Raw genomic sequence first — 26,946 nt, 5'->3', positions numbered from 1 at the left:
CTATAATTATGATGGTTGTTGATACACTATAAAGGGGTTGATCATGGACATGGATTTTCCATACTGTATTATGTGATGAGATTATGATGGTTGTTGATACACTATAATTATGATGGTTGTTGATACACTATAAAGGGGTTGATCATGGACATGGATTTTCCATACTGTATTATGTGATGAGATTATGATGGTTGTTGATACACTATAATTATGATGGTTGTTGATACACTATAAAGGGGTTGATCATGGACATGGATTTTCCATACTGTATTATGTGATGAGATTATGATGGTTGTTGATACACTATAATTATGATGGTTGTTGATACACTATAAAGGGCTTGATCATGGACATGGATTTTCCATACTGTATTATGTGATGAGATTATGATGGTTGTTGATACACTATAATTATGATGGTTGTTGATACACTATAAAGGGGTTGATCATGGACATGGATTTTCCATACTGTATTATGTGATGAGATTATGATGGTTGTTGATACACTATAATTATGATGGTTGTTGATACACTATAAAGGGGTTGATCATGGACATGGATTTTCCATACTGTATAATGTGATGAGATTATGATGGTTGTTGATACACTATAATTATGATGGTTGTTGATACACTATAAAGGGGTTGATCATGGACATGGATTTTCCATACTGTATTATGTGATGAGATTATGATGGTTGTTGATACACTATAATTATGATGGTTGTTGATACACTATAAAGGGGTTGATCATGGACATGGATTTTCCATACTGTATTATGTGATGAGATTATGATGGTTGTTGATACACTATAATTATGATGGTTGTTGATACACTATAAAGGGCTTGATCATGGACATGGATTTTCCATACTGTATTATGTGATGAGATTATGATGGTTGTTGATACACTATAAAGGGGTTGATCATGGACATGGATTTTCCATACTGTATTATGTGATGAGATTATGATGGTTGTTGATACACTATAATTATGATGGTTGTTGATACACTATAAAGGGGTTGATCATGGACATGGATTTTCCATACTGTATTATGTGATGAGATTATGATGGTTGTTGATACACTATAATTATGATGGTTGTTGATACACTATAAAGGGGTTGATCATGGACATGGATTTTCCATACTGTATTATGTGATGAGATTATGATGGTTGTTGATACACTATAATTATGATGGTTGTTGATACACTATAAAGGGGTTGATCATGGACATGGATTTTCCATACTGTATTATGTGATGAGATTATGATGGTTGTTGATACACTATAATTATGATGGTTGTTGATACACTATAAAGGGGTTGATCATGGACATGGATTTTCCATACTGTATTATGTGATGAGATTATGATGGTTGTTGATACACTATAATTATGATGGTTGTTGATACACTATAAAGGGCTTGATCATGGACATGGATTTTCCATACTGTATTATGTGATGAGATTATGATGGTTGTTGATACACTATAATTATGATGGTTGTTGATACACTATAAAGGGGTTGATCATGGACATGGATTTTCCATACTGTATTATGTGATGAGATTATGATGGTTGTTGATACACTATAATTATGATGGTTGTTGATACACTATAAAGGGGTTGATCATGGACATGGATTTTCCATACTGTATTATGTGATGAGATTATGATGGTTGTTGATACACTATAATTATGATGGTTGTTGATACACTATAAAGGGCTTGATCATGGACATGGATTTTCCATACTGTATTATGTGATGAGATTATGATGGTTGTTGATACACTATAAAGGGGTTGATCATGGACATGGATTTTCCATACTGTATTATGTGATGAGATTATGATGGTTGTTGATACACTATAATTATGATGGTTGTTGATACACTATAAAGGGGTTGATCATGGACATGGATTTTCCATACTGTATTATGTGATGAGATTATGATGGTTGTTGATACACTATAATTATGATGGTTGTTGATACACTATAAAGGGGTTGATCATGGACATGTATTTTCCATACTGTATTATGTGATGAGATTATGATGGTTGTTGATACACTATAATTATGATGGTTGTTGATACACTATAAAGGGGTTGATCATGGACATGGATTTTCCATACTGTATTATGTGATGAGATTATGATGGTTGTTGATACACTATAATTATGATGGTTGTTGATACACTATAAAGGGGTTGATCATGGACATGGATTTTCCATACTGTATTATGTGATGAGATTATGATGGTTGTTGATACACTATAATTATGATGGTTGTTGATACACTATAAAGGGCTTGATCATGGACATGGATTTTCCATACTGTATTATGTGATGAGATTATGATGGTTGTTGATACACTATAATTATGATGGTTGTTGATACACTATAAAGGGGTTGATCATGGACATGGATTTTCCATACTGTATTATGTGATGAGATTATGATGGTTGTTGATACACTATAATTATGATGGTTGTTGATACACTATAAAGGGGTTGATCATGGACATGGATTTTCCATACTGTATTATGTGATGAGATTATGATGGTTGTTGATACACTATAATTATGATGGTTGTTGATACACTATAAAGGGGTTGATCATGGACATGGATTTTCCATACTGTATTATGTGATGAGATTATGATGGTTGTTGATACACTATAATTATGATGGTTGTTGATACACTATAAAGGGGTTGATCATGGACATGGATTTTCCATACTGTATTATGTGATGAGATTATGATGGTTGTTGATACACTATAATTATGATGGTTGTTGATACACTATAAAGGGGTTGATCATGGACATGGATTTTCCATACTGTATTATGTGATGAGATTATGATGGTTGTTGATACACTATAATTATGATGGTTGTTGATACACTATAAAGGGGTTGATCATGGACATGGATTTTCCATACTGTATTATGTGATGAGATTATGATGGTTGTTGATACACTATAATTATGATGGTTGTTGATACACTATAAAGGGGTTGATCATGGACATGGATTTTCCATACTGTATTATGTGATGAGATTATGATGGTTGTTGATACACTATAATTATGATGGTTGTTGATACACTATAAAGGGGTTGATCATGGACATGGATTTTCCATACTGTATTATGTGATGAGATTATGATGGTTGTTGATACACTATAATTATGATGGTTGTTGATACACTATAAAGGGCTTGATCATGGACATGGATTTTCCATACTGTATTATGTGATGAGATTATGATGGTTGTTGATACACTATAATTATGATGGTTGTTGATACACTATAAAGGGCTTGATCATGGACATGGATTTTCCATACTGTATTATGTGATGAGATTATGATGGTTGTTGATACACTATAATTATGATGGTTGTTGATACACTATAAAGGGGTTGATCATGGACATGGATTTTCCATACTGTATTATGTGATGAGATTATGATGGTTGTTGATACACTATATACACTATATACACAAAAGTATGTGGACCCCATCAAATTAGTGGATTCGGCTATTCTAGCCACACCCGTTGCTGACAGGTGTATAAAGTCGAGCATACCGCCATGCAATCTCCATAGACAAACATTGACAGTAGAATGGCCTTACTGGAGAGCTCAGTGACCGTCATAGGATGCCCCCTTTCTAGCAAGTCAGTTTGTTAAATTTCATCCCTGCTAGAGCTGCCCCGGTGAACTTTAAGTGCTGTTATTGTGAAGTGGAAACGTCTAGGAGTAACAACGGCTCAGCCGCGAAGTAGTAGGCCACACAAGCTCACAGAACGGGACCGCCAGACGCTGAAGTTGCAACACTCACTACTGAGTTCCAAACTGCCTCTGGAAGCAATGTCATCACAATAACTGTTCATCGGGAGCTTCATGAAATTGGTTTACATGGCCGAGCAGCCGCACACAAGCCTAAGATCAACATGCGCAATGCAAAACATTGGCTGGAGTGGTATAAAGCTCACCGCCATTGGACTCTGGAGCAGTGGAAACGTGTTCTCTGGAGTGATGAATCACGCTTCACCATCTGGCAGTCTGTTCGACGAGCAGGTGTCCACATACTTTTGGCAATGTAGTGTAGTTGATGCACATTTGTCAATTCACCAGCTATTGTGTCTATTACCTTACTAAAACATTGGTTCTTCTTACACAGAGAGAGTGGTAACACAAAACAGTCGGTCACACCACACACTGACCTACACAACTTCACAGTTGAAAAAAAACACAACCTGAACACATCAGGTTGAACACCACCGACAAGCCCCATTTTCACCTTAATCAAAGTACACTTATCAAGAGTCAACTCTAAGTTATTCTCTACACTGAAAAATAGATGCTGAATGTATTATATTAGATCAATCTTATGTAAATGTGAACAACCTAATTGGCACATTTGCAATTACATTGTTAAAGACAGAGGATAGCACTTGTATTGTGCACCCTGTGAAAGACAAAGCCAGAAAGGGAAGATATGAGGAGCCAGGTAGAGGCTGATAGAGGTCACAGACCAAGGAAGGAAGACATTTAGAGGCAGGTTTAAAATTTCACATGAGTTTAAAACACGTATAGTGCCCATGTTAATATAATAATACTATTGAGGGTGCCCCGATTTGTTACTAGATACCCCCCTAATTCAAAGCCTCTTATAGAGGGTGAGGAGAGAAAGCAGAGATGAGAGGTGCTTCATACAGGATCTCCTGAACCAGTTAACCTCTACTCAGCTAGAAAATAGTGAACAAGCGGACAATGGAGCTGACAGTCTAGCCTTCTAATCTGTCTCTCAGCAAACTAAAACGATTCAGAGCTTAATCTAACTAATTTACTCAGAGACTGGTTTACACATGACTGTTTAAGGGGCATTCACAGAACTGTTCCCTTGCCTAACTTGTCCACCAGTTTGCCCAGGAGGTGGTGCCTTATTGCTGGTAGTTTCCATATTGACCCTAAGGGAGTGGGAGGTAGAAAAGAAAACACATCTTTAGTCATTTCAGGTCAGCATGAGATGGGGAATACTTTCATTCATTAATACTTTCTCATGATTAAAAGCAACCCATGGGCATCGCCATTGTGGTAATTTGCGGTGTGAGTTGCCCAATTTACCCAATGTTTGGTTGGACAGCACCGTCCTCCTCAAAACCTGGGGTCGGGGGTGGCTGTAGCTGTACCTGTTCGTAAGCGTAGGGCCTCTGTGTCTGTGCCCCAGGGGCAGCCTGGGAGGAGCGGTAGGAGCTATACTGCTGGCCCTGACCCTGCTGGTACTGGGAGTACTGGGACGACGCACCCTGACCTGGACCTGGAGACCAAATCAGTCAATCAACCAAGTATTCAATCACTCTGACAGATGTAACAGTAAAACAATAATCTTCTCAAATACCAATTCACTGATTTAATGTTCAATTCCCAACTATCTGCATCAACATGTCCATAGCAAAACATAGGCAAGTGTGCACCTGTGTGTGTGTTCCTTACCATAGCCCTGTTGCTGTGTGCTGTAACCCTGCTGTGAGGGGTACTGTTGCTGGCTGAAGGGCTGCTGCTGACCTGAGCCATGCTGGTACTGGGCTTGCTGCTGACTGTACTGGGAGTTGCCTGGGGGTCAGAAGTAGGGATGTAACTACTTCAAGATTTACTTCAGACTTGTATTAAGCGGACTGTAGTTCCTCGTGGACAGATGCACATAAAATAAATAGTAATCAAGCATCTGCTATATTTTACTTCTGGGTGTCTGAGATTAGGCCTAGTGTGGCAGATAGCTAGCAGCTACAATATTATCACAACCTTTATGCTTATTAGGCATGAGTCTGATGTGGTTTGGGAACATACCTCCTTCGTAGTAGTGCTGTGAGGACTCGTCAAAGGGCCTCTCATAGCCCTGTTCGCCGTAGGACGACTGTTGGTAGGAGTACTCGCCATGACCTGGAGTGGGCAGGAATGAGCACATGCCAAAACCACTCTATTAAAAAGAATGTGGGTCCTCACACATATGGTAGAGAGCTTGGTCCTCTCACAGTTCATAAAGCTTATACATACATTGGTGTTCACCATAAGATGGCAAGAGCACAAACAGACATTTGTCGTGCCTCGGACACTCAAATACAAACTCACATTTAAACAAAGCACACACAAACACCCCACAATCAGTTGGAGCTTTGGGAAATCTCTGGGACCAACTGCAAGTTTAGGTACACCAAAGGGGAACACTATTAACAGAGACACACCGGGAGGTAACAGTTCTGGGACCAACCTCTGCACTTTGCCATAACAATCATAATCCATCCATATTATGACTGTACAAAAGACTCCCATTAAACTCCCACATGAAGATAAAGAAAAGACAAGAAGCCAGAGGATTGATATATTGAGTTCAGCGCTGCAGTATTACTTGAAGACAGGGCAGTGGGATAACACAGACGGGATGGCATGTATCTGTGTGTGTGTGTGATTGAGATGTCTGAAAGGTGTGTATGTGTTTGGAGTGGTTGTGTGTGTGAGGGTCAAGGCTCTGAATGATTACCATCAGGGTAATACTGCTGGTTTATGGGCTCACTGGAGCTCTGAGTGTGTCCATACTGCTCTCCGTAGAACTCATCTTGTCCCATGTACTGCAGTGCACATCCTGCAAGACAGGCGACACCAGGATTGGTTAATCAGCTGGTCCGACCAATGGGCTTCTGTTGGTGACTAAAGGAGGCTGGGCCAGGGCACTTTGGCAGTTGGAGAGTTGGGAGTGTCTGCGTGTTTTTGGTTTTACTATCCTTCTAGGGACCAGAAGTCCTCACAAGAATACTAAACAAGGAAAATTCAGACAAGTGGGGACATTTCATCGGTTCCATGAAGGAAAATTACTAATTTAGGCTTGGGGGTTAGAATTAGGGTTAGGAGTTAGGTTTAGGGGTTAAGGGTTAGGTAAAATAGGATTTGTGATTAAATTGTTTGGTCCTCACAAGGACAATTATGTCATGAGAAGCTTTTTTTGTGGTTGAATGACTGAAGTTCAAGTAGAATTAGACTGAATACATGATAGTGTAGGAGGCGTTAAGTAGACTGAAGTCTCTTGTTGAAACCCACGTATTCTGGTTTTCACTTATTTTGTTCCGAAGGATAGCAATGCCCTACTCTATCTGAAATGTGGATTGATAACGTTTGTGTTGGGAAGAAAATGCATCAAAGAACTGAAGGATTTTGGCTGCCATTTGAGTCCAATCATTCTCATTTCAGAATGTTCAGCCCTGTCCAAACCATGATCTGAAAAATTATAGATTCCTATGAGAATGAAATTAAATATGACTTTCTGAAAAGACCAATGACAGAGAGGGAAGTTTTCAGAAATCCCAGCGGGTCAATCAGTGGTGTTGGTGGTGGTGCTGGTGTTGGTGGTCTGCAAAAACTACAGATGCCATTCCTTCCTTTTACATCACAAACTACCAACTCAAAAAAAAAAAAAATTCTGTTGCCAAATGTATTACTGGAAATATCGTTATATCTGCAAGATAGAAACTCACAGTCTCGCAAAATATAAATATTCTACAACATATTGATCCTATGACGTAATGCAAAAGGACCATTATCACAGCAGTCAACAGCTAGAGAAGAAAGCATCTTCCATGGCAAAAGAAAGTCTTATTAAATTTCCCATTGATAAATATCCATTGTCAGAGATGAACTATACACCGGCAACAATTTGCCACAAAAAAAGTCTGACAGTGTTAGAAAGACAATCTCCAAGCGTGATATCCGACAATACAATACCCAATATCATCAGGCACAGTCGAGAGAAGAGCCTTAGCAACAACCATTCAACCAATCAGAGGATGGCTTGTGAGCTGGTCACTTAACCCAACTCGGAGTCAGAACAATACAGTCCATGTAGACAGGACCCAGTGATTGTACCTGGACAAGCTGGAATAAGACCAGGGTAAGTCACAACATATAACCCAGGGCTAGTGACCTCTGTTGCCCTGGAGACAGTGTCTCAGACATCCAGAACAGACAAGTTACTGACGAGTCTCTGTGAGGAACGTGTCTAGCCCACATCCCACACCAAACACAAGGGGACGTTGGGGGACTATTTTTAGGCACATGCTGACACAGCGTGGGTAAAGTGATTTACAGAGACTGGGACACCAAGTGACAACAGCCATAAATCTTCGGTCTGCTTCTTCCTAAAGTCATTGGCAGACCATTACCATAGGTCAGATCCTCTAGGCTACACACCTGCGATACCATGGTAAGGTACGCGCATCATTGACAGATTACATCCACCCTACATATCATAGTCTGTTTTTTAGGCACACACTTCCTAAATGCCTGTTAACCATTAACATCTCAAAGTTTCACCCCACATCCATGTCCTTTGCATTCACTTTGGCTACATCTTTCACAAGTAATCACCTACACCCAAAACCATACAGCGATCTTCTCCACCGATAGACCACAGTGAGCCACATGCATCCCTGCAGACTTAGCATGCCCCTGCAGCCAATAACCAAGCCGCAGCAGCCTGTAGGAACACAGAGAAAGACATGGTCACCTACCTTGCTGTGTGGGTCGGTAAGTCCCCATGGGCCTCTGGCTCACCATACTGTTGCCTTGTCCGCTCTGCCCCAACATGCCCATAGCAGTCTGTTGGCCCTGGTAGTGCTGCTGCCCGGCCCCAGTCTGGGACGACGGGTAATGAGGTGTGGCCGACTGCTGCTGCATCATGGAAACTAGAGGATGGTGGGGGGTAAGGGCCGTTATAGAGTGATATCTTATACATCAACACACACACCCAATGTCAACATCATCATCGTCTTCATTATTGTCGTCATCATTCATAACCAGAACAGAAATTGGGGGAGTAAATCTCTGCAGTAAATGCAAAAGAAGCCAGAGAGGGGTCAGTGCATAAAACAGAGATAAATACACATTGACAACCAGGGAGACGAGGGCGGGCTGCAGGCCTGCATGTCAGGGGTTAGAGGTCAGGAGAGGAGAGCCTGAAGCAGGGTGGTGACTGGGATTGGGGACGCTACTAGACTCCAGAGGGAGGAAGGGGCTGCCGAACAGTCTGATGAACTGAATGTGTTTGGATCTTCTTGTCGTTCATACGGGACAATGCGACATTCAGAGGTTATGGATTGTGAAGCTGAAGCGTATCAAGACTAGAGAAGGTTTTCTAAAAGCTAGGGAAGAGAGGGGAGGTTATTGAGAACGATGTGGAAGAGCTGTGGAGGTGGTATACCTTCAGGGTTCCCTGGATCAGTCAATCATTCACTGGTGTCCTGTCTAAATCAATACAATCCTCATTTTCTAGAATCCTCAGAGAGAGCACAACTCCCTATCGCTCCCTCCCTCTCTTTGCCCTGCTGAGAGCTAGGCCAAAACTACAACCTCACTCCAAAACTCCAGAATACACTCCACTCTCAGATTCACATCTTTCAGTCTAAGATTCATCCTCCAATGTTCATCCTCTCAGCTTCCCTTTCTCCTTGATCATCCCCCCTTCCCTTCCAGAGCTCTGATATTTACTGTAGTGGGGGCTGGCCTATCACACTCCCTGCGCTAGGAATGGACTCATCATTCACTAGCAACGTACTTAGCAACAAGACTCACTAGAGGCAAGCAAAATAGAACAGACAAATTAGAAATCATGTATTACCAAAGAAATTGTGTTTTCAATTATTGAATATCATTGGCTTTGATGGCATATTGCTATGCCACTGGTCCTTGGTCTCTGGTTCCTCTGCACCTGGCTGGCTCACCTGGGTTGGACTGCATGTTGAGGTTGCTGCGGGAGGAGGAAGAAGAGGAAGAACCGTAGCCTGGGCTTGGGCCAGGCCCCTGGATCATGCTGCCCTGGGAAGAGGGGGGAATGGGGTGGCTGTAGCCCAAGGCTGAGCTGTGGGTGCTGGCCGACAGGCTGAGGGACGTGGAGGAGGGCCCAGCCGACTGTGTCTGACCCGCATGCTGCTGCTGCTGCATGGGAGCGTGGCTGGGGCCTGACGACACACAGAGCAGTCAAAGCAGCCGGACCCTCAGGCACACGTAATGCCACCTTGGCCACAGGCACCACGGAAACGCAACACATTCAGTTCATTGCTACACCACAGGAGGCTCGTGTAGGACTAAATTAAGAGGTTTGGGGTGCTGAGATTATGCAGAGACACTTAACGAGAGAAGAATTAGTGGAAACAAGGAGGGACAGATTGACAAGAGGAAAATGACCTGTATGGATACGTAAAGGTGCATCTCAATAGTCTAAAGTGGCTTCCTCTCCATTTTTCCATTCCTTAATGTGCAATACTATGAGAGAACTGGCCAGGTGAAAGTAAATGCCCAGTTAGCATCTGCCAAATTGCATCCATTTATCTTGTTTTAAGGGATCAGTGCAGCTGAAGAAGATATGAAGATATTAGAATAAGAAGCCACTTTAAACTATCAATATGCACCCATAGAATGATGTCTGCAGAGATGGGAAGACTTGAGATCAGAGATGCTGCCAAGCTATAAGGGGGTGAAATGGAGGGGCAGACAGACAGACCATGCAGCAGACAGTCAGTTGAGCAGAGAAGCCAGCAGTGAGATTGTACACACATACAGACAAAGGTGTGTTCGTGTGTGTGGATGGAGATGTGTGTGTTCGTGTGTGTTGTGTGTGTGGAGATGGGGGTCTCACCATTGCTCATCTGACTCTGCATCAAGGAGGGGGGGGGCAGGCCAGGTGTCATGGTGTCGTTTAGGTTACTCTGGGAGTGTATGGGCCCACTGCCCCCGTTCTGCCCCATCCCTCCAGGACCCATACTCCCCATGTTAGGGGTAGGAGGCTGGCAAAAAAGAAAGAGAGGAGAGATGTGAATTTACATCTCTCAGGAATTGTGTTACAGAAAAATAACAGCTCTAAGGGTGAGGGAGGGAGAAAGACATTAAAAGAGAGGTGTGTGGTGAGAGAAATTGAGAGATAATGAGAGAGAGAGAGAGAAAAAAAAGAATACATTGCGTAACTCCATGCAGACTTACCGCAGGTAACAGTGACTGCATGTTCTGATTAGAATCTGCTATCGTGGCCAGATAGACCAGGTTTCTGTGAAGGATCTGCTGATACCTATCAAAGCACAGAAAGACTTTAACATAATGACCATCATTAACCTGTGATATACTATCTTCATGCTTAAAACATCTTCATCCAAGTATACATTGGCTTTGACTGGAAACCTGACGTTGAATTATGTTGAATTCTACGTCGGGTAGAAATTAGCATTTCAATCAGGAAAGTTTCCTCTCACAATCTCTACAAGCCAGAATGCTGAATAAAATACAATTTTAAAGTACTTTACCGTTTGTCCGTGCGGTTGTTTCTTTTGGTTGTAGGAATGTGAGACAATATATCCACAGGAAAGTATAATTACATCAACTTTCAAAGTGCTGGTTCAGATTTATATCACCTGAAGCATGTGTACAAGATAAACATACATCCACAGAAGCATGCATACTTTCTTGAACTCTTGCATGTGTTTACAAGGTTCTGCACATTATTCAAATTATAGATAGTTCAAATGCCTTCTGTTTAATTTTTCTGTAGATGTTATGTATGTATGTATGTATACTGTGTACAGTATATGTATATGTATACATATGTACAGTACCAGTCAAAAGTTTGGACAAACCTACTCATTCAAGGGCTTTTCTTTATTTTTACTATTTTCTACATTGTAGAATAATAGTGAAGACATCAAAACTATTAAATAACACATATGGAATCATGTACTAACCAAAAAAGTTTTAAACAAATCAAAATATATTTTAGATTTTAGATTCTTCAAAGTAGGCACCCTTTACCTTGATGACAGCTTTGCATATTCTCTCAACCAGCTTTATGTGTTAGTCACCTGGAACACATTTCAATTAACTGGTGTGCATTGTTAAAAGTTAATGCATTTGAGACAATCAGTTGTGTTCTGACAAGGTAGGGGTGGTATACAGAATATAGCCCTATTTGGTAAAAGACCAAGTCCATATTATGGCAAGAACAGCTCAAATAAGCAAAGAGAAACGACAGTCCATCCTTACTTTAAGACATGAAGGTAAATCATTTCGGAAAATGTCAAGAACTTTCAAGTGCAGTCGCAAAAACCAAGTGCTATTATGAAACTGGATCTCATAAGGACCGCCACAGGAAAGGAAGACCCAGAGTTACCTCTGCTGCAGAGGATAAGTTCATTAGATTGCAGCCCAAATAAATACTTCACAGAGTAAAAGTAACAGAGTCATCTCAACATCAACTGTTCAGAGGAGACTGCGTGAATCAGGCCTTCATGGTCGAAGAAGAGACCTGCTTGGGCCAAGAAACACAAGCAATGGACATTAGACCGGTGGAAAATGGTCCTTTGGTCTGATGAGTCCAAATTAGACATTTTTGGTTCCAACCGCCATGTCTTTGTGAGACGCAAAGTATGTGAACGGATGATGCCCGCATGTGTGGTTCCCACCGTGAAGGACGTAGGAGGAGGGGTGATGCTGTGGGGGTGCTTTGCTGGTGACACTGTCTGTGATTTATTTAGAATTCAAGGCACACTTAACCAGTATGGCTACCACAGCATTCTGCAGCGCTACGACATCCCATCTGGTTTGTGCTTAGTGACCAAAAACACACCTCCAGGCTGTGTAAGGGCTATTTGACCAATAAAGAGAGTGATGGTGCTGCATCAGATGACCTGATCTCCACAATCACCCGACCTCAATCCAATTGACATGGTTTAGGATGAGCTGGACCACAGAGTGAAGGAAAAGCTCCCAACAAGTGCTCAGCATATGTAGAAACTCCTTTCAGACTGTTGGAAAAGCATTCTTCATGAAGCTGGTTGAGAGAATGTCAAAAGTGGGCAAAGCTGTCATCAAGGCAACGGTTGGCTACTTTGAAGAATCTAAAATATTTAACAATTTTGGTTACTACATGATTCCATATGTGTTATTCAATAGTTTTGATGTCTTCACTATTATTCTGCAATTTAGAAAATAATAAAAATAAAGAAAAACCCTTGAATGAGTAGGTGTGTCCAAACCTTTAACTGGTACTGTATGTATGTATATATATATATATATATGAACATGAACGTATGTATGTATGTATGTATGTGTATATGTATGTATACGTATGCATGTATTCTGTGGCAACCCGTCATTCATTCATAATTTTTGGGGCGGCTTGCCTGTTTTGCATGTTATTTTGGAATTAATACGTGTCACATAGTGCTTTCTGTGGTGGTGGGGCAAGACAGCAGAAAATACTGAGCATTACGCCGTGATTGGCTCAGTGTTCTGTCACTCATGGGGACACTACGTCAGCGCCAAGTCTAAGGGTAGACTTCAAAAATTCTCAATAATGTCTTTATCGAAATTATGGATTGCCTCTTATCCGGATGTCATCCCCTTATGCCAAGGTTTGTACATCTCAATTGTCATGAGAAATGACATTTGTTTAAGCAAATCAGGCATATCATGTTTTTTTTAAAGGCAGTAAATGAGGCTGAATGAACTGTTTTGCTGCCAGACAAGGCTCCGCTGATAGCCAGGTGTAGCAGTGGTAAGACTTTGGGACTGCTGTTGGGACAGCTTTATGTAAGCCCTAACCGTTTGTTGGCACAAAATGTCACCATTATAGTGCAATTAATGTATTGTTTAGTGTTGTATTGTGTAGTGGCTTTGCTGGCATGCATCCCACTTTTTTTTTTTTTGCCCCACCAAGATTTACATACTAAAATCGCCAATGCATGTATGTATAGTTGAAGTCGGAAGTTTACATACACTTAGGTTGGAGTCATTAAAACTCATTTTTCAACCACTCCACAAATTGCATGTTAACAAACTATAGTTTTAGCAAGTCGGGTAGGACATCTACTTTGTGCATGACACAAGTAATTTTTCCAACAATTGTTTACAGACAGATTATTTCACTTATAATTCACTGTACCACAATTCCAGTGGGTCAGAGGTTTACATACACTAAGTTGACAGTGCTTTTAAACAGCTTGGAAAATTCCAGAAAATTATGTTATTGCTTTAGAAGCTTCTGATAGGCTAATTGACATCATTTGAGTCAATTGGAGGTGTACCTGTGGATGTATTTCAAGGCCTACCTTCAAACTCAGTGCCTCTTTGCTTGACATCATGGGAAAATCAAAAGAAAATCAGCCAAGACCTCAGAAAACAAATTGTAGACCTCCACAAACAAGTCTGGTTCATCCTTGGGAGCAATTTCCAAATGCCTGAAGGTACCATGTGCATCTGTACAAACAATAGAACGCAAGTATAAACACCATGGGACCACACAGCCGTCATACCGCTCAGGAAGGAGACGCATTCTGTCTCCTTGAGATGGACGTACTTTGGAGCGAAAAGTGCAAATCAATCCCAGAACAACAGCAAAGGACCTTGTGAAGATGCTGGAGGAAACAGGTGCAAAAGTATCTATATCCACAGTAAAACAAGTCCTATATCGACATAACCTGAAAGGCCGCTCAGCAAGGAAGAAGCCACTGCTCCAAAACCGCCATAAAAAAGCCAGACTACGGTTTGCAACTGCACATGGGGACAAAGATCGTACTTTTTGGAGAAATGTCCTCTGGTCTGATGAAACAAAAATAGAACTGTTTGGCCATAATGACCATCGTTATGTTTGGAGGAAAAAGGGGGAGGCTTGCAAGCCAAAGAACTCATCCCAACCGTGAAGCACGTGGGTGGCAGCATCATGTTGTCGGGGTGCTTTGCTGCAGGAGGGACTGGTGCACTTCACAAAATAGACGGCATCATGAGGAAAAAAATGATGTGGATATATTGAAGCAACATCTCAAGACATCAGTCAGGAAGTTAAAGCTTGGTCGTAAATGGGTCTTCCAAATGGACAATGACCCCAAGCATACTTCCAAAGTTGTGGAAAATGGCTTAAGGATAACAAAGGAAAGGTATTGGAGTGGCCATCACAAAGCCCTGACCTCATCCTGTAGAAAATTTGTGGGCAGAACTGAAAAAGCGTGTGCGAGGAAGAAGACCTACAAACCTGACTCAGTTACACCAGCTCTGTCAGGAGGAATGGGACAAAATTCACCCAACTAATTGTGGGAAGCTTGTGGAAGGCTACCCTAAACGTTTGACCCAAGTTAAACAAGTTAAAGGCAATGCTACCAAATACTAATTGAATGTATGTAAACTTCTGACCCAGTGGGAAAGTGATGAAAGAAAAAAAAAGCTGAAATAAATCATTCTCTCTACTATTATTCTGACATTTCACATTCTTAAAATAAAGTGGGGATACTAACTGACCTAAAACAGGGATTCTTTACAAGGATTGAATGTCAGGAATTGTGAAAAACTGAGATGAAATGTATTTGGCTAAGGTGTATGTAAACTTCTGACTTCAACTGTATGTGTATATGTACAGTGCATTCGGAAAGTATTCAGACCCCTTGACTTTTTCCACATTTTGATACGTTACAGCCTTATTCTAAAGTTAATTCACAGAAAAATATAAATTTCAATCTACACACATTACCCCATAATGACAAAATGAAAACAGGTTTTTAGAATGTTTGAAAATGTATTAAAAATAAAAAACTGAAATACCTTTTATTTACATACAGTACCCTTCAAAAAGTTGGGGTCACTTAGAAATGTCCTTGTTTTTGAAAGAAAAGCACATTTTTTGTCCATTAAAAGAGCATCAAATTAATCAGTGTAGATATTGGTAATGTTGTAAATGACTATTGTAGCTGGAAACGGCAGGTTTTTATGGAATATCTACATAGGCGTACAGAGGCCCTTTATCAGCAACCATCACTCCTGTGTTCCAACGGCACGTTGTGTTAGCTTATCCAAGTTTATCATTTTAAAAAGCTAATTGATCATTAGAAAACACTTTTTCAATTATGTTAGCACAGCTGAAAACTGTTGTTCTGATTAAAGAAGCAATACAACTGGTCTTTGGAATAGTTGAGTATCTGGAGCATCAGCATTTGTGGGTTTGATTACAGGCTCAGAATGGCCAGAAACAAAGAACTTTCTTCTGAAACTCATCAGTCTATTCTTGTTCTGAGAAATGAAGGCTATTCCATGCGAGAAATAGCCAATAAACTGAAGATCTCGTACAACGCTGTGTACTACTCCCTTCACAGAACAGCGCAAACTGGCTCTAACCAGAATAGAAAGAGGAGTGGGAAGCCCTGGTGCACAACTGAGCAAGAGGACAAGTACATTACATTTTTAAATTTTTGTCATTTAGCAGACGCTCTTACCCAGAGCGACTTACAGTAGTGAATGCATACATTTCATTAAAAAAAAGTATATTTTATTTTTTTTTCGTACTGGTCCCCCGTGGGAATCGAACCCACAACCCAGGCGTTGCAAACACCATGCTCTACCAACTGAGCCACACGGGACATTAGAGTGTCTAGTTTGAGAAACAGACACCTCACAAGTCCTCAACTGGCAGCTTCATTAAATAGTACCCACAAAACACCAGTCTCAACATTAACAGTGAAGAGGCGATTCCGGGATCCTGGCCTTCTAGACAGAGTTGCAAAGAAAAAGCAATATCTCAGACTGGCCAATAAAAATAAAAGATTAAGATGGGTGAAAGAACACAGACACTGGACAAAGGAACTCTGCCTAGAAGGCCTGCATCCCGGAGTCGCCTCTTCACTGTTGACGTTAAGACTGTGGTACCACCTGTGGTAAATTAAATTGATTGGACATGATTTGGAAAGGCACACACCTGTCTATATAAGGTCCCATAGTTTACAGTACATGTCAGAGCAACTGTCCATAGAGCTCCGAGAAAAGATTGTGTCGAGGCACAGATCTGGGGAAGGGTACCAAAAGATTTCTGCAGCATTGAAGGTCCCCAAGAACACAGTGGCCTCCATCATTCTTAAATGGAAGAAGTTTGGAACCATCAAGACTGTTCCTAGAGCTGGCTGCCTGGCCAAACTGAGTAATGGGGAGAAGGGCCTTGGTCAGGGAGGTGATCAAGAACCCGATGGTCACTCTGACAGAGCTCCAGAGTTTCTCTGTGGAGATGAGAAAACCTTCCAGAAGGACAACCATCTCTGCAGCACTCCACCAATCGGGCCTTTATGGTAGAGTGGCCAGACGGAAGACACTCCTCAGTAAAAGGCACACGACAGCCAGCATGGAGTTTGCCAAAATGCCTTTGCCTTAAGGACCCTCAGATCATGAGAAAAAAGATTCTCTGGTCTGATGAAACCAAGATTTTCAGCGGCAGGGACTGGGAGACCAGTCAAGATCGAGGGAAAGATGAACGGAGCAAAGTACAAAGAAATCCTTGATGAAAACCTGCTCCAGAGTGCTCAGGACATCAGACTGGGTTGAAGGTTCACCTTCCAACAGTACAACGACCCTAAGCACACAGCCAAGACAATGCAAGAGTGGCTTTGGGATAAGTCGCTGAATGTCCTTGAGTGGCCCAGCCACAGCCCGGACTTGAACCCGATCAAACATCTCTGGAGAGACCTGAAAATAGCTGTGTAGCAACGCTCCCCATCCAACCTGACAGAGCTTGAGAGGATCTGCAGTGAAGAATGGGAGAAACTCCCCAAATACAGGTGTGCCAAGCTTGTAGCGTCATACCCAAGAACACTCGAGGCTGTAATCTCTTCCAAAGGTTCTTCAACAAAGTAATGAGTAAAGGGTCTGAATACTTATGTAAATGTGATATAAGTTTTGTATTGTTAATAAATTAGCAAAAAATTTAAAAAAAAATGTTTTTGCTTTGTCATCACGGGGTATTGTGTGTAGATTTATGAAGGGGAAAAATAACATTTTATCAATTTTACAATAAGACTGTAAGGTAACAACGTCAAAAAAGTCAAGGGGTCTGAATACTTTTCCAAATGCATGCATGTATATATATATATATATATACACATATATACACATATATACACACACACAGTGCCTTGCGAAAGTATTCATCCCCTTTCGTGTTTTTCTTATTTTTACAACCTGTAATTTAAATGGATTTTTACTTGGATTTCATGTAATAGACATACACAAAATAGTCCGAATTGGTGAAGTGAAATGAAAAATAACTTGTTTCAAAAGAAAAACTAACGGAAAAGTGGTGCATGCATATGTATTCACCCCCTTTGCTATGAAGCCCCTAAATAAGATCTGGTGCAACCAATTACCTTCAGAAGTCATTTAACTAGTTAAATAAAGTCCACCTGTGTGCAAACTAAGTGACACATGATCTGTCACATGATCTCAGCATTTATACACCTGTTCTGAAAAGCCCCAGAGTGTAAGCAAGGGGCACCACCAAGCAAGCGGCAACATGAAGACCAAGGAGCTCTCCAAACAGGTCAGAGACAAAGTTGTGGAGAAGTACAGATTAGGATTGGGTTATAAAAAAAATCTGAAACTTTGAACATCCCACGGAGCACCATTAAATCCATTATTTAAAAAATGGAAAGAATATGGCACCACAACATACCTGCCAAGAGAGGGACGCCCAACAAAACTCACGGACTAGGCAAGGAGGGCATTAATCAGAGAGGCAACAAAGAGAACCATTTTAAGCCGTACACTCCACAGAGCTGGGCTTTACGAAAGAGTGGCCAGAAAAAAAGCCCTTACTTAAAGAAAAAAATAAGCAAACACGTTTGGTGTTCGCCAAAAGGCATGTGGGAGACTCCCCAAACATATGGAAGAAGGTACTCTGGTCAGATGAGACTAAAATTTTGCATTTTGTCTGGCACAAACCCAACACCTCTCATCACCCCGAGGATACCATCCCCACAGTGAAAGATGGTGGTGGCAGCATCATGCTGTGGGGATGTTTTTCATCGGCAGGGACTGTGAAACTTGTCAGAATTGAAGGAATGGTGTATGGCGCTAAATACAGGGAAATTCTTGACAGAGTCAACATTTATCAGGAAACAGACAAAGACCAAGACAAGAACAGTCAGCACATGGGTACAAAACGACAAACGACAATTAATACTGAAGCAGAGAACAGATTGGGGAACCAGACAGATATAGGGGAGGTAATGACAGAGGTGATTGAGTCCAGGTGAGTCCAATAGTTGCTGATGCATGTGACGGGGGTAAGGCAGGTGTGCGTAATGATGGTGGCAGGAGTGTGTAAAGCTGGGAAGCCTGGCGCCTTCGAGCACCAGGGAAGGGGGAGCTGGAACAGGTGTGACAGTACGGAGATGAGAAGCAGGTACCGGTAGTCAACATTTAATCAGAAAACAGACAAAGACCAAGACAAGAACAGCGTCAGCACACGGGTACAAAACGTCAAACGACAATTAATGTTGAAACAGGGAACAGAGCGAGGAACCAGACAGATATAGGGGAGGAATTGACAGAGGGGATTGAGTCAAGGTGAGTCCAATAATCGCTGACGCGCGTGACGGGGGAAAGGAAGGTGTGCGTAATGATGGTGGCAGGAGTGCGTAATGTGGGGAGCCTGGTGCAAGGAGCCAGGGAGGGGGAGTGGGAGCAGGCATGACAGGTATGTTTATGTATATATATGTATGTACTGTACATTATTTACTGCTCAAGGGATATAATTATTGTTTGGATAACCTTATTTATTATTATGTATTGATTTTTTATCTTTAATTTTGTTCACTTTTTATTCGATGCGCACTGCAGAGAACACCGGAAGAACAATTATCACAGTTAATTATTGCAATGTTTGTTTGTGTGTCAATTAATCCCATAAGGGATTGGGTTGCCAACTGGCGATTTGACACAAAAATAAAATGCAATTCATTCATTCATCAGAACTTTGAAAAGTTTATGTAATTATACTTTCCTGTGGATATATTGTCTTACATTCCTACCGCCAAAAGGACCAACCGCACGGACAACAGGTAAAGTATGTTAAAATTAGAGGTCAACCGATTATGATTTTTCAACGCCGATAGCGATTATTGGAGGACCAAAAAAAGCCAATACCAATTAATCGGCCAATTTAAAAAAAATGTATTTGTTTATTTGTAATAGTGACAATTACAACAGTACTGAATGAACACTTATTTTAACTTAATATAATACATCAATAAAATCAATTTAGCCTCAAATAAATAATGAAACATGTTCAATTTGGTTTAAATAATGCAAAACAAAGTGTAGAAGAAAGTAAAAGTGCAATATGTGCCATGTAAGAAAGCTAACGTTTAAGTGCCTTGCTCAGAACATGGGAACATATGAAAGCTGGTGGTTCCTTTTAACACGAGTCTTCAATATTCCCAGGTAAGAAGTTGTAGGTTGTAGTTATTATAGGAATTATAGGACCATTTCTCTCTATACGATTTGTATTTCATATACCTTTGACTATTGGATGCTCTTATAGGCACTTTAGTATTGCCAGTGTAACAGTATAGCTTCCGTCCCTCTCCTCGCTCCTACCTGGGCTCGAACCAGGAACACATCGACAACAGCCACCCTCGAAGCAGCGTTACCCATGCAGAGCAAGGGGAACAACCACTCCTAAGTCTCAGAGCAAGTGACGTTTGAAACACTATTAGCGTGCACCCCGCTAACTAGCTAGCCATTTCACATCGGTTACACCAGCCTCATCTTGGGAGTTGATAGGCTTGAAGGGGTGGGTATAATTTGTGGAACGTTCCAACAGGAATCTGTTCCAAAAAACATAAAGTAAAAGGTTGCCAACCAACAACACATACAAAGTAGCAACGCATACAAACCTAGCTAACTAGCTGCCGAATTGGCATCAACTCACCACGTAGCTTATTCTTAATGTTTGCCCATAGGCAACCAGAGTGAGATCAGACATTTTTCGGAATAAACGTGATGAGTGAAAAACGCAATGAAATAGACCACTCCCTACCCGGTATCTTATTCTGCCGGATACAACTTTGTATGCGTTGTTTTTTTGGCAACCTTGTTATTTACAAAGTTTTTGGAATAGATTCCTGTTGGAACGTTCCACAAATTATACCCACCCGGGTTGAAGTCATAAACAGCGCAATGCTTGAAGCACAGCGAAGGGCTGCTGAAAAACGCACGACAGTGCTGTTTGAATGAATGCTTACGAGCTTGCTGGTGCCTACCACCGCTTAGTCAGACTGCTATATCAAATCATAGACTTAATTATAACATAATAACACACAGAAATACGAGCCTTAGGTCATTACTATGGTCAAATCTGGAAACTATCATTTAGAAAACAAAATGTTTATTCTTTCAGTGAAATACGGAACCGTTCTGTATTTTCTCTAACGGGTGGCATCTATAAGTCTAAATATTCCTGTTACATTGCACAACCTTCAATGTCATAATTAAGTACAATTCTGGCAAATTAGTTCGCAATGAGCCAGGCAGCCCAAACTGTTGCATATACCCTGACTATGCGTGCAATGAACGCTAGAGATGTGACACAATTTCATGTTAGCAGGCAATATTAACTAAATATGCAGGTTTAAAAATATATACTTGTGTATTAATTTTAAAGAAAGGCATTGATGTTTATGGTTAGGTACATTGGTGCAACGACAGTGCTTTTTTCGCAAATGCGCTTGTTAAATCAACACCCGTTTGTCGAAGTAGGCTGTGATTCAATGAGAAATTAACAGGCACCGCATCGATTATATGCAACGCAGGACACGTTAGATAAACTAGTAATATCATCAACCATGTGTAGTTAACTAGTGATTATGTTAAGATTGGTAGTTTTTTATAAGATAAGTTTAATGCTAGCTAGCAACTTACCTTGGCTTCTTGCTGCCCTCGCGTAACAAGTAGTCAGCCTGCCATGCAGGCTCCTCGTGGAGTGCAATGTAAGGCAGGTGGTTAGAGCGTTGGACTAGTAACCGAAGGTTGCTGTAACGATTGTCGTCGGGAGACGAGGAAGCGGACCAAAACGCAGCTGGGAGCGAATACATGTTTATTTAACACACTAGAATTAAACATGTACACAAAATCAAGGAAAAACTGCCAATACGTTACGTGCTCAAATAACGAGACAACAACCCACCAACATCGTGGGGGAAAAGGAACTTAAATGTGATTCCCAATCAGACTTCACAAGCGACAGCTGTCTGATTGGGAAATCACCCCGAGCCCAACATAGAAATAAAACACAAAGAAAGGATATAACAAAATCATAGAAAATAAAGCATAGAAATGCCACACCCTGACCAAAATAGCAGAGTTCACCTGGTCAGGGCGTGACAGTTGCAAAAACGAATTCCCCCTGAACAAGGCAGTTAACCCCCGTTCCTAGGCGTCATTGAAAATAAGAATGTGTTCTTAATCTGACTTGCCTAGTTAAATAAAGGTGTAAAAAAAAATATCTATTTTTTTTTAAATACCGATTACCGATTGTAATGAAAACTTGAAATCGCCCCTAATTAATCGGTCATTCTGATTAATCGGTCGACCTCTAATTAAAATATAATTTTATTCAACATCAGGAAAGGAAACTTGTGCATGAAACTTTCCTGATGCAAACGCAAATTTCTGCCCAAAGTGGAATTCAATGCAATTCAATGTCGAGTTTCCAGGCAAACATCTGCTATACAGTAACCTATAACATGCATATGTGCACAACAGTAGGCCTATGAGGACAGATGTGACACCTACTGTGTGCATTCTGCTGTTTTTCCTTTGCTCTGGTAATCCATTATACATTGTATCAGATGGTGATTTTCATCCAGCATCTTGGGGAGGTAAAAAAAAAAAGGTAACACCGCACTTGACACCCAGCGTCATAACACGTTATGACATGGTGATAACGTGCCATAATATGTCATAACAGCTGGCATAACCTGTTATAATATGGTCATAACACTGTCATGACACACACACACATATGCACATATACATACATATATATATATATACTGCTCAAAAAAATAAAGGGAACACAAACAACACAATGTAACTCCAAGTCAATCACACTTCTGTGAAATCAAACTGTCCACTTAGGAAGCAACACTGATTGACAATAAATTTCACATGCTGTTGTGCAAATGGAATAGACAACAGGTGGAAATTATAGGCAATTAGCATTTTTGTGTGATTTTGTTGTCAGCACATTCAACTATGTAAAGAAAAAAGTATTTAATAAGATTATTTCATTCATTCAGATCTAGGATGTGTTATTTTAGTGTTCCCTTTATTTTTGTGAGCAGTGTATATATAAATAGATACTAAATATATACTTTTATATATATTTATATAAAAGTATGTAGACACCTGCTTGTCGAACATTTCATTCCAAAATCATGGGGATTAATATGGAGTTGGTCCCCCCTTTGCGGCTATAACAGCCTCCACTCTTCTGGGAAGGCTTTCCACTAGATTCCACTAGATGTTGGAACATTGCTTGCTTCCATTCAGCCACAAGAGCATTAGTGAGTTCGGACACCGATGTTGGGCAATTAGGCCTGGCTCGCAGAGTGCGTTCCAATTAATCCCATAGGTGTTCGATGGGGTTGAGGTCAGGGCTCTGTGCAGGCCAGTCAAGTTCTTCCACATTGATTTCGAAACAAACCATTTCTGTATGGACCTCGCTTTGGGCATGAGGGCATTGTCATGCTGAAACAGGAAAGGGCCTTCCCCAAACTGTTGCCACAAAGTTGGAAGCACAGAATCGACAAGAATGTCATTGTAGGCAGGAGAATTAAGATTTCTCTTCACTGGAACTAAGGGGTCTAGCACGAACCATGAAAAACAGCCCCAGACCATTATCCCTCCTCCACCAAACTTTACAGTTGCTTTGGGTAAGGTAGTGTTCTTCTGGCGTCCACCAAACCCAGATTTGTTCGGCGGACTGCCAGATGGTGAAGAGTGATTCATCACTCCAGATGCTCCAGAGTCCAATGGTGGCGAGCTTTACACCACTCCGGCAGACGCTTTGCATTGCGCATGGTGATCGTAGGCTTGTGTGCAGCTGCTCGGCCATGGAAACCCATTTCATGAAGCTCCCGACGAACAGTTATTTTGCTGATATTGCTTCCAGAGGCAATTTGGAACTCAGTAGTGAGTGTTGCAACCGAGGACAGACAATTTCTACATTCTATGTACTTCTGCACTCGGCAGACCCATTCTGTGAGCTTGTGTGGCCTACCACTTCGCGGCTGAGCCGTTGATGCTCCTAGATGTTTCCACTTCACAATAACTGCACTTACAGTTGGGTGGAACAGCTCTAGCAGGGCAGAAATTGGCAAACTGACATGTTGGGAAGGTGGCATCATATGACGGTGCCAGGTTGAAAGTCCCTGAGCTCTTCATTAAGGCCATTCTACTGCCATTGTTTGTCTATGGAGATTGCATGGCTGTGTACTCGATTTTATACACCTGTCAGCAACGGGTGTGGCTGAAATACCTGAATCCACTGGGTGTCCACATACTTTTGTATATATAGTGTATGTCACAACAGGTGTAAAAATATGGGTCATGACCATATTATGACAGGTTATGACAAGTTATGTCAGCTATTATGATATATTATGACCGTGTCATGACACTGAGTGTCAAGTAAAGTGTTACCAAAAAAAACGTTAGGAGAGTAGCTTACTATAATGTTACTACACTATAATAAATTGTCCAGAATACTCCCCCCCCCCCCCCTCGCTCAATTATCTGGGTCGGATGTTTTTCTTGGAGCATCATTAACGTCGCAGAAGAGACCGTTTCAGTGGAACGGAGCCATTGTTTCTTTTTTTCCCTGCAACTCAAGTATTTCATTATCTTCAGCCAATCATAACATTCCGTCATCAGTGACAAAAAAACAGTGAACTAGAAACGAGAACCTGTGCTGTCCTCTATTAACTACGGTACGCATATCCAAATTAAGTGCTCTAACCGTGTTTGATTAAAATACTTCCAGATGCACAAAAACATTTGAAAGCCACCCTAAATTAATGCAATGCCTGCCTCATTCCTTCGAGGATTAACAAAGGTCCAAGGATGTTGCATGTAGGCTCAAAACTGTCCCGTAATCCACACACCTTCCATGAATCACTCTCTGTAGCCACTATCCGTTCATCGAGTGCACGTGCCTCTTACCACTGGCTGTCCAAAGAATTCTCACTAGTCTACTCTCACGTCTCTGTCACGGCTTGCTATTTTTGGTAACATTTTGGAGTATGGTTTTCTAAGGATACAATATTGATGAAAGAAAAAAATCCTATGAAGGGCATGCACCAGAATAAGCAATATTTCAGTCAAACTCTGGACAAACTTGCATATTTTTTCTAGGATCTTTATGCTCTATTATTAGACAACATTGATGTTTTAACGCATAACATAGTAGCCGTTATGTAAGCTTACATAGAAAGACACTGAAGTTTTAGGGGGCAACGGAAACAACAACAAAAAGTAGCCTTTGAGTAATGTTAACCTGTTTTAATAGTGTCATTTCATCCCCTCGCTGTTTGGCTCGCTCTACTGTACCAGTTGCCTTCTCTGTGCTGATGTTCACTACTTTCCCCACCATTGACACTGACTGACTATGCAAGCTCTCAAGTCGACAAAATATGTCATATTTGACGACGTAATGGAGCAAAAAGAAATAGCATTACCTTTTGTATAGTTTGTTGTGTCACCTCCCCTTTGCTCCTTGGGCGCGCCGATAAAAATGCAACCGACATTGTGATATTGGGAAATGAAAAAATGAAAAGCTCCTTTTTATTGTAATATGTAGCTTATATCTAGCGCGCAGCCCTCTATAAAATAGTTAGGGTTCCCATTTTATGAAAATCATAGGGGTGTGTGAAGCCCTGGATTACACCAAAATGAAAAGAAATGATGAATAAACAACAATATTCTCCTGGATGCAAATTGATAGCTTACTCTACATTTGGTGATGTTGCAAAGATGGAGAGTTCCATAATGTCTATGAAAAGATTCGCCTTGATCGAGACGCTCACTCAGTAATTTTTTGGTATAAACCAGACAGATATAGGCTGCAGTAGATTTGCTCACAGTAGTAGGATCGTCACTAGTTACCACAGCCACAAAGTCATAAACCCCGCCTATTTCTACAATTTGTCTTCTTAAAATGTGATTTTAAACATAACCGTAACCTTAAATTAAGACCAAAAAGCTAATTTTTGTTTTCATTCATTTTTACGATATAGCCAGACAACCCAGTAGTAGAGGCAAAGACATTACAGTAAGAAGACCAGAGAGACGAGGTAACCCAGACACGTCACATGGCTATATAGCTGAAGGAAGCATCCGTTTAGAACGTTCTCACCAAATATGGTAGTGAGAGGAAGTCCAGTCGCGGGTAGTGAGAGGAAGTGGAACTAGATGAAACTGAGCCGACATTATGCTAACTTTCTCATCCATGAGACATCTGATCCCTTTTCTGTTCCCAAAACTAGAATCTGTTACGAACACAGTGCACTAAGTTGTAAAACATCACGTTAAGAAGGAATGAATTTAGTTTGTACACACGTGCACTTCACAGACGAGTCGACCCCTAACGGAAATATGCAAATACATGCTACAACGCGCCAATAGGATTTCACCAGCTAGTACTTGGCTTTTCCGACCTCACTATGTTCCGCTCACTATGCTTCATTTGCGCACACTGTGAACAACACAGATGAACTATCTTGGCTTAGTTATATCTTTGCTAAAACGGCTTCTCCAATCGAAATCCACATCACACTTGTAGTCGATGTCATGGCAACGTTGGCTAGCTAAACTAATGCGTAAAAACACGAAATCGGGTCGTTTCGCGCCGAATTTCGCAGGTGTAGGGCCCAGATTCACAAAACCTTAAGAAGCAATTTCTTGTTAACTGACATTTTTTTCTTAACTATACACTTAAGAAGTTAAGTAAATGTGCAAATTCCTCAAAAAGGTTTTTGGACATGTTCAACTACCTTAGAGATTGGCTCGAATCTAGGTTGTACCTTTTTGATTTTGAGAAAAA

The 26,946-nt window shown here is 41.0% G+C and overlaps 1 protein-coding gene across 8 annotated transcripts in view; it reads right to left on the bottom strand.

Moving 5' to 3' along the window:
• Positions 1–4,128: 4,128 nt before the first annotated feature.
• Positions 4,129–26,946, bottom strand: part of LOC115168379 (calcium-responsive transactivator) — a 23,905-nt gene continuing 1,087 nt past the window's right edge. For 2 of the 8 annotated variants that reach the window (XM_029723587.1, XM_029723588.1), the window contains exons 2-10: positions 11,028–11,112; positions 10,687–10,834; positions 9,773–10,009; positions 8,564–8,737; positions 6,544–6,645; positions 5,853–5,945; positions 5,499–5,618; positions 5,130–5,322; positions 4,149–4,972 (exon numbers count right to left, since the gene is read on the bottom strand). In XM_029723587.1, the coding sequence (XP_029579447.1) occupies positions 4,879–4,972; positions 5,130–5,322; positions 5,499–5,618; positions 5,853–5,945; positions 6,544–6,645; positions 8,564–8,737; positions 9,773–10,009; positions 10,687–10,834; positions 11,028–11,048 (1,182 nt within the window). In that variant the 5' untranslated portion in view covers positions 11,049–11,112 and the 3' untranslated portion in view covers positions 4,149–4,878. Of the gene's footprint in view, positions 4,973–5,129; positions 5,323–5,498; positions 5,619–5,852; positions 5,946–6,543; positions 6,646–8,563; positions 8,738–9,772; positions 10,010–10,686; positions 10,835–11,027; positions 11,113–22,637; positions 22,715–25,582; positions 26,057–26,946 lie in introns of those variants that run through there. The other 6 variants (XM_029723582.1, XM_029723585.1, XM_029723584.1 and 3 more) reach the window with 6 other exon arrangements.

The sequence above is a fragment of the Salmo trutta genome, chromosome 30 (genome assembly GCF_901001165.1).
Source record: "Salmo trutta chromosome 30, fSalTru1.1, whole genome shotgun sequence".
NCBI classification, from domain to species: domain Eukaryota; kingdom Metazoa; phylum Chordata; class Actinopteri; order Salmoniformes; family Salmonidae; genus Salmo; species Salmo trutta.
Note: the sequence above shows the minus strand (reverse complement) of the source record. Positions and strands in the feature narration are given on the sequence as shown.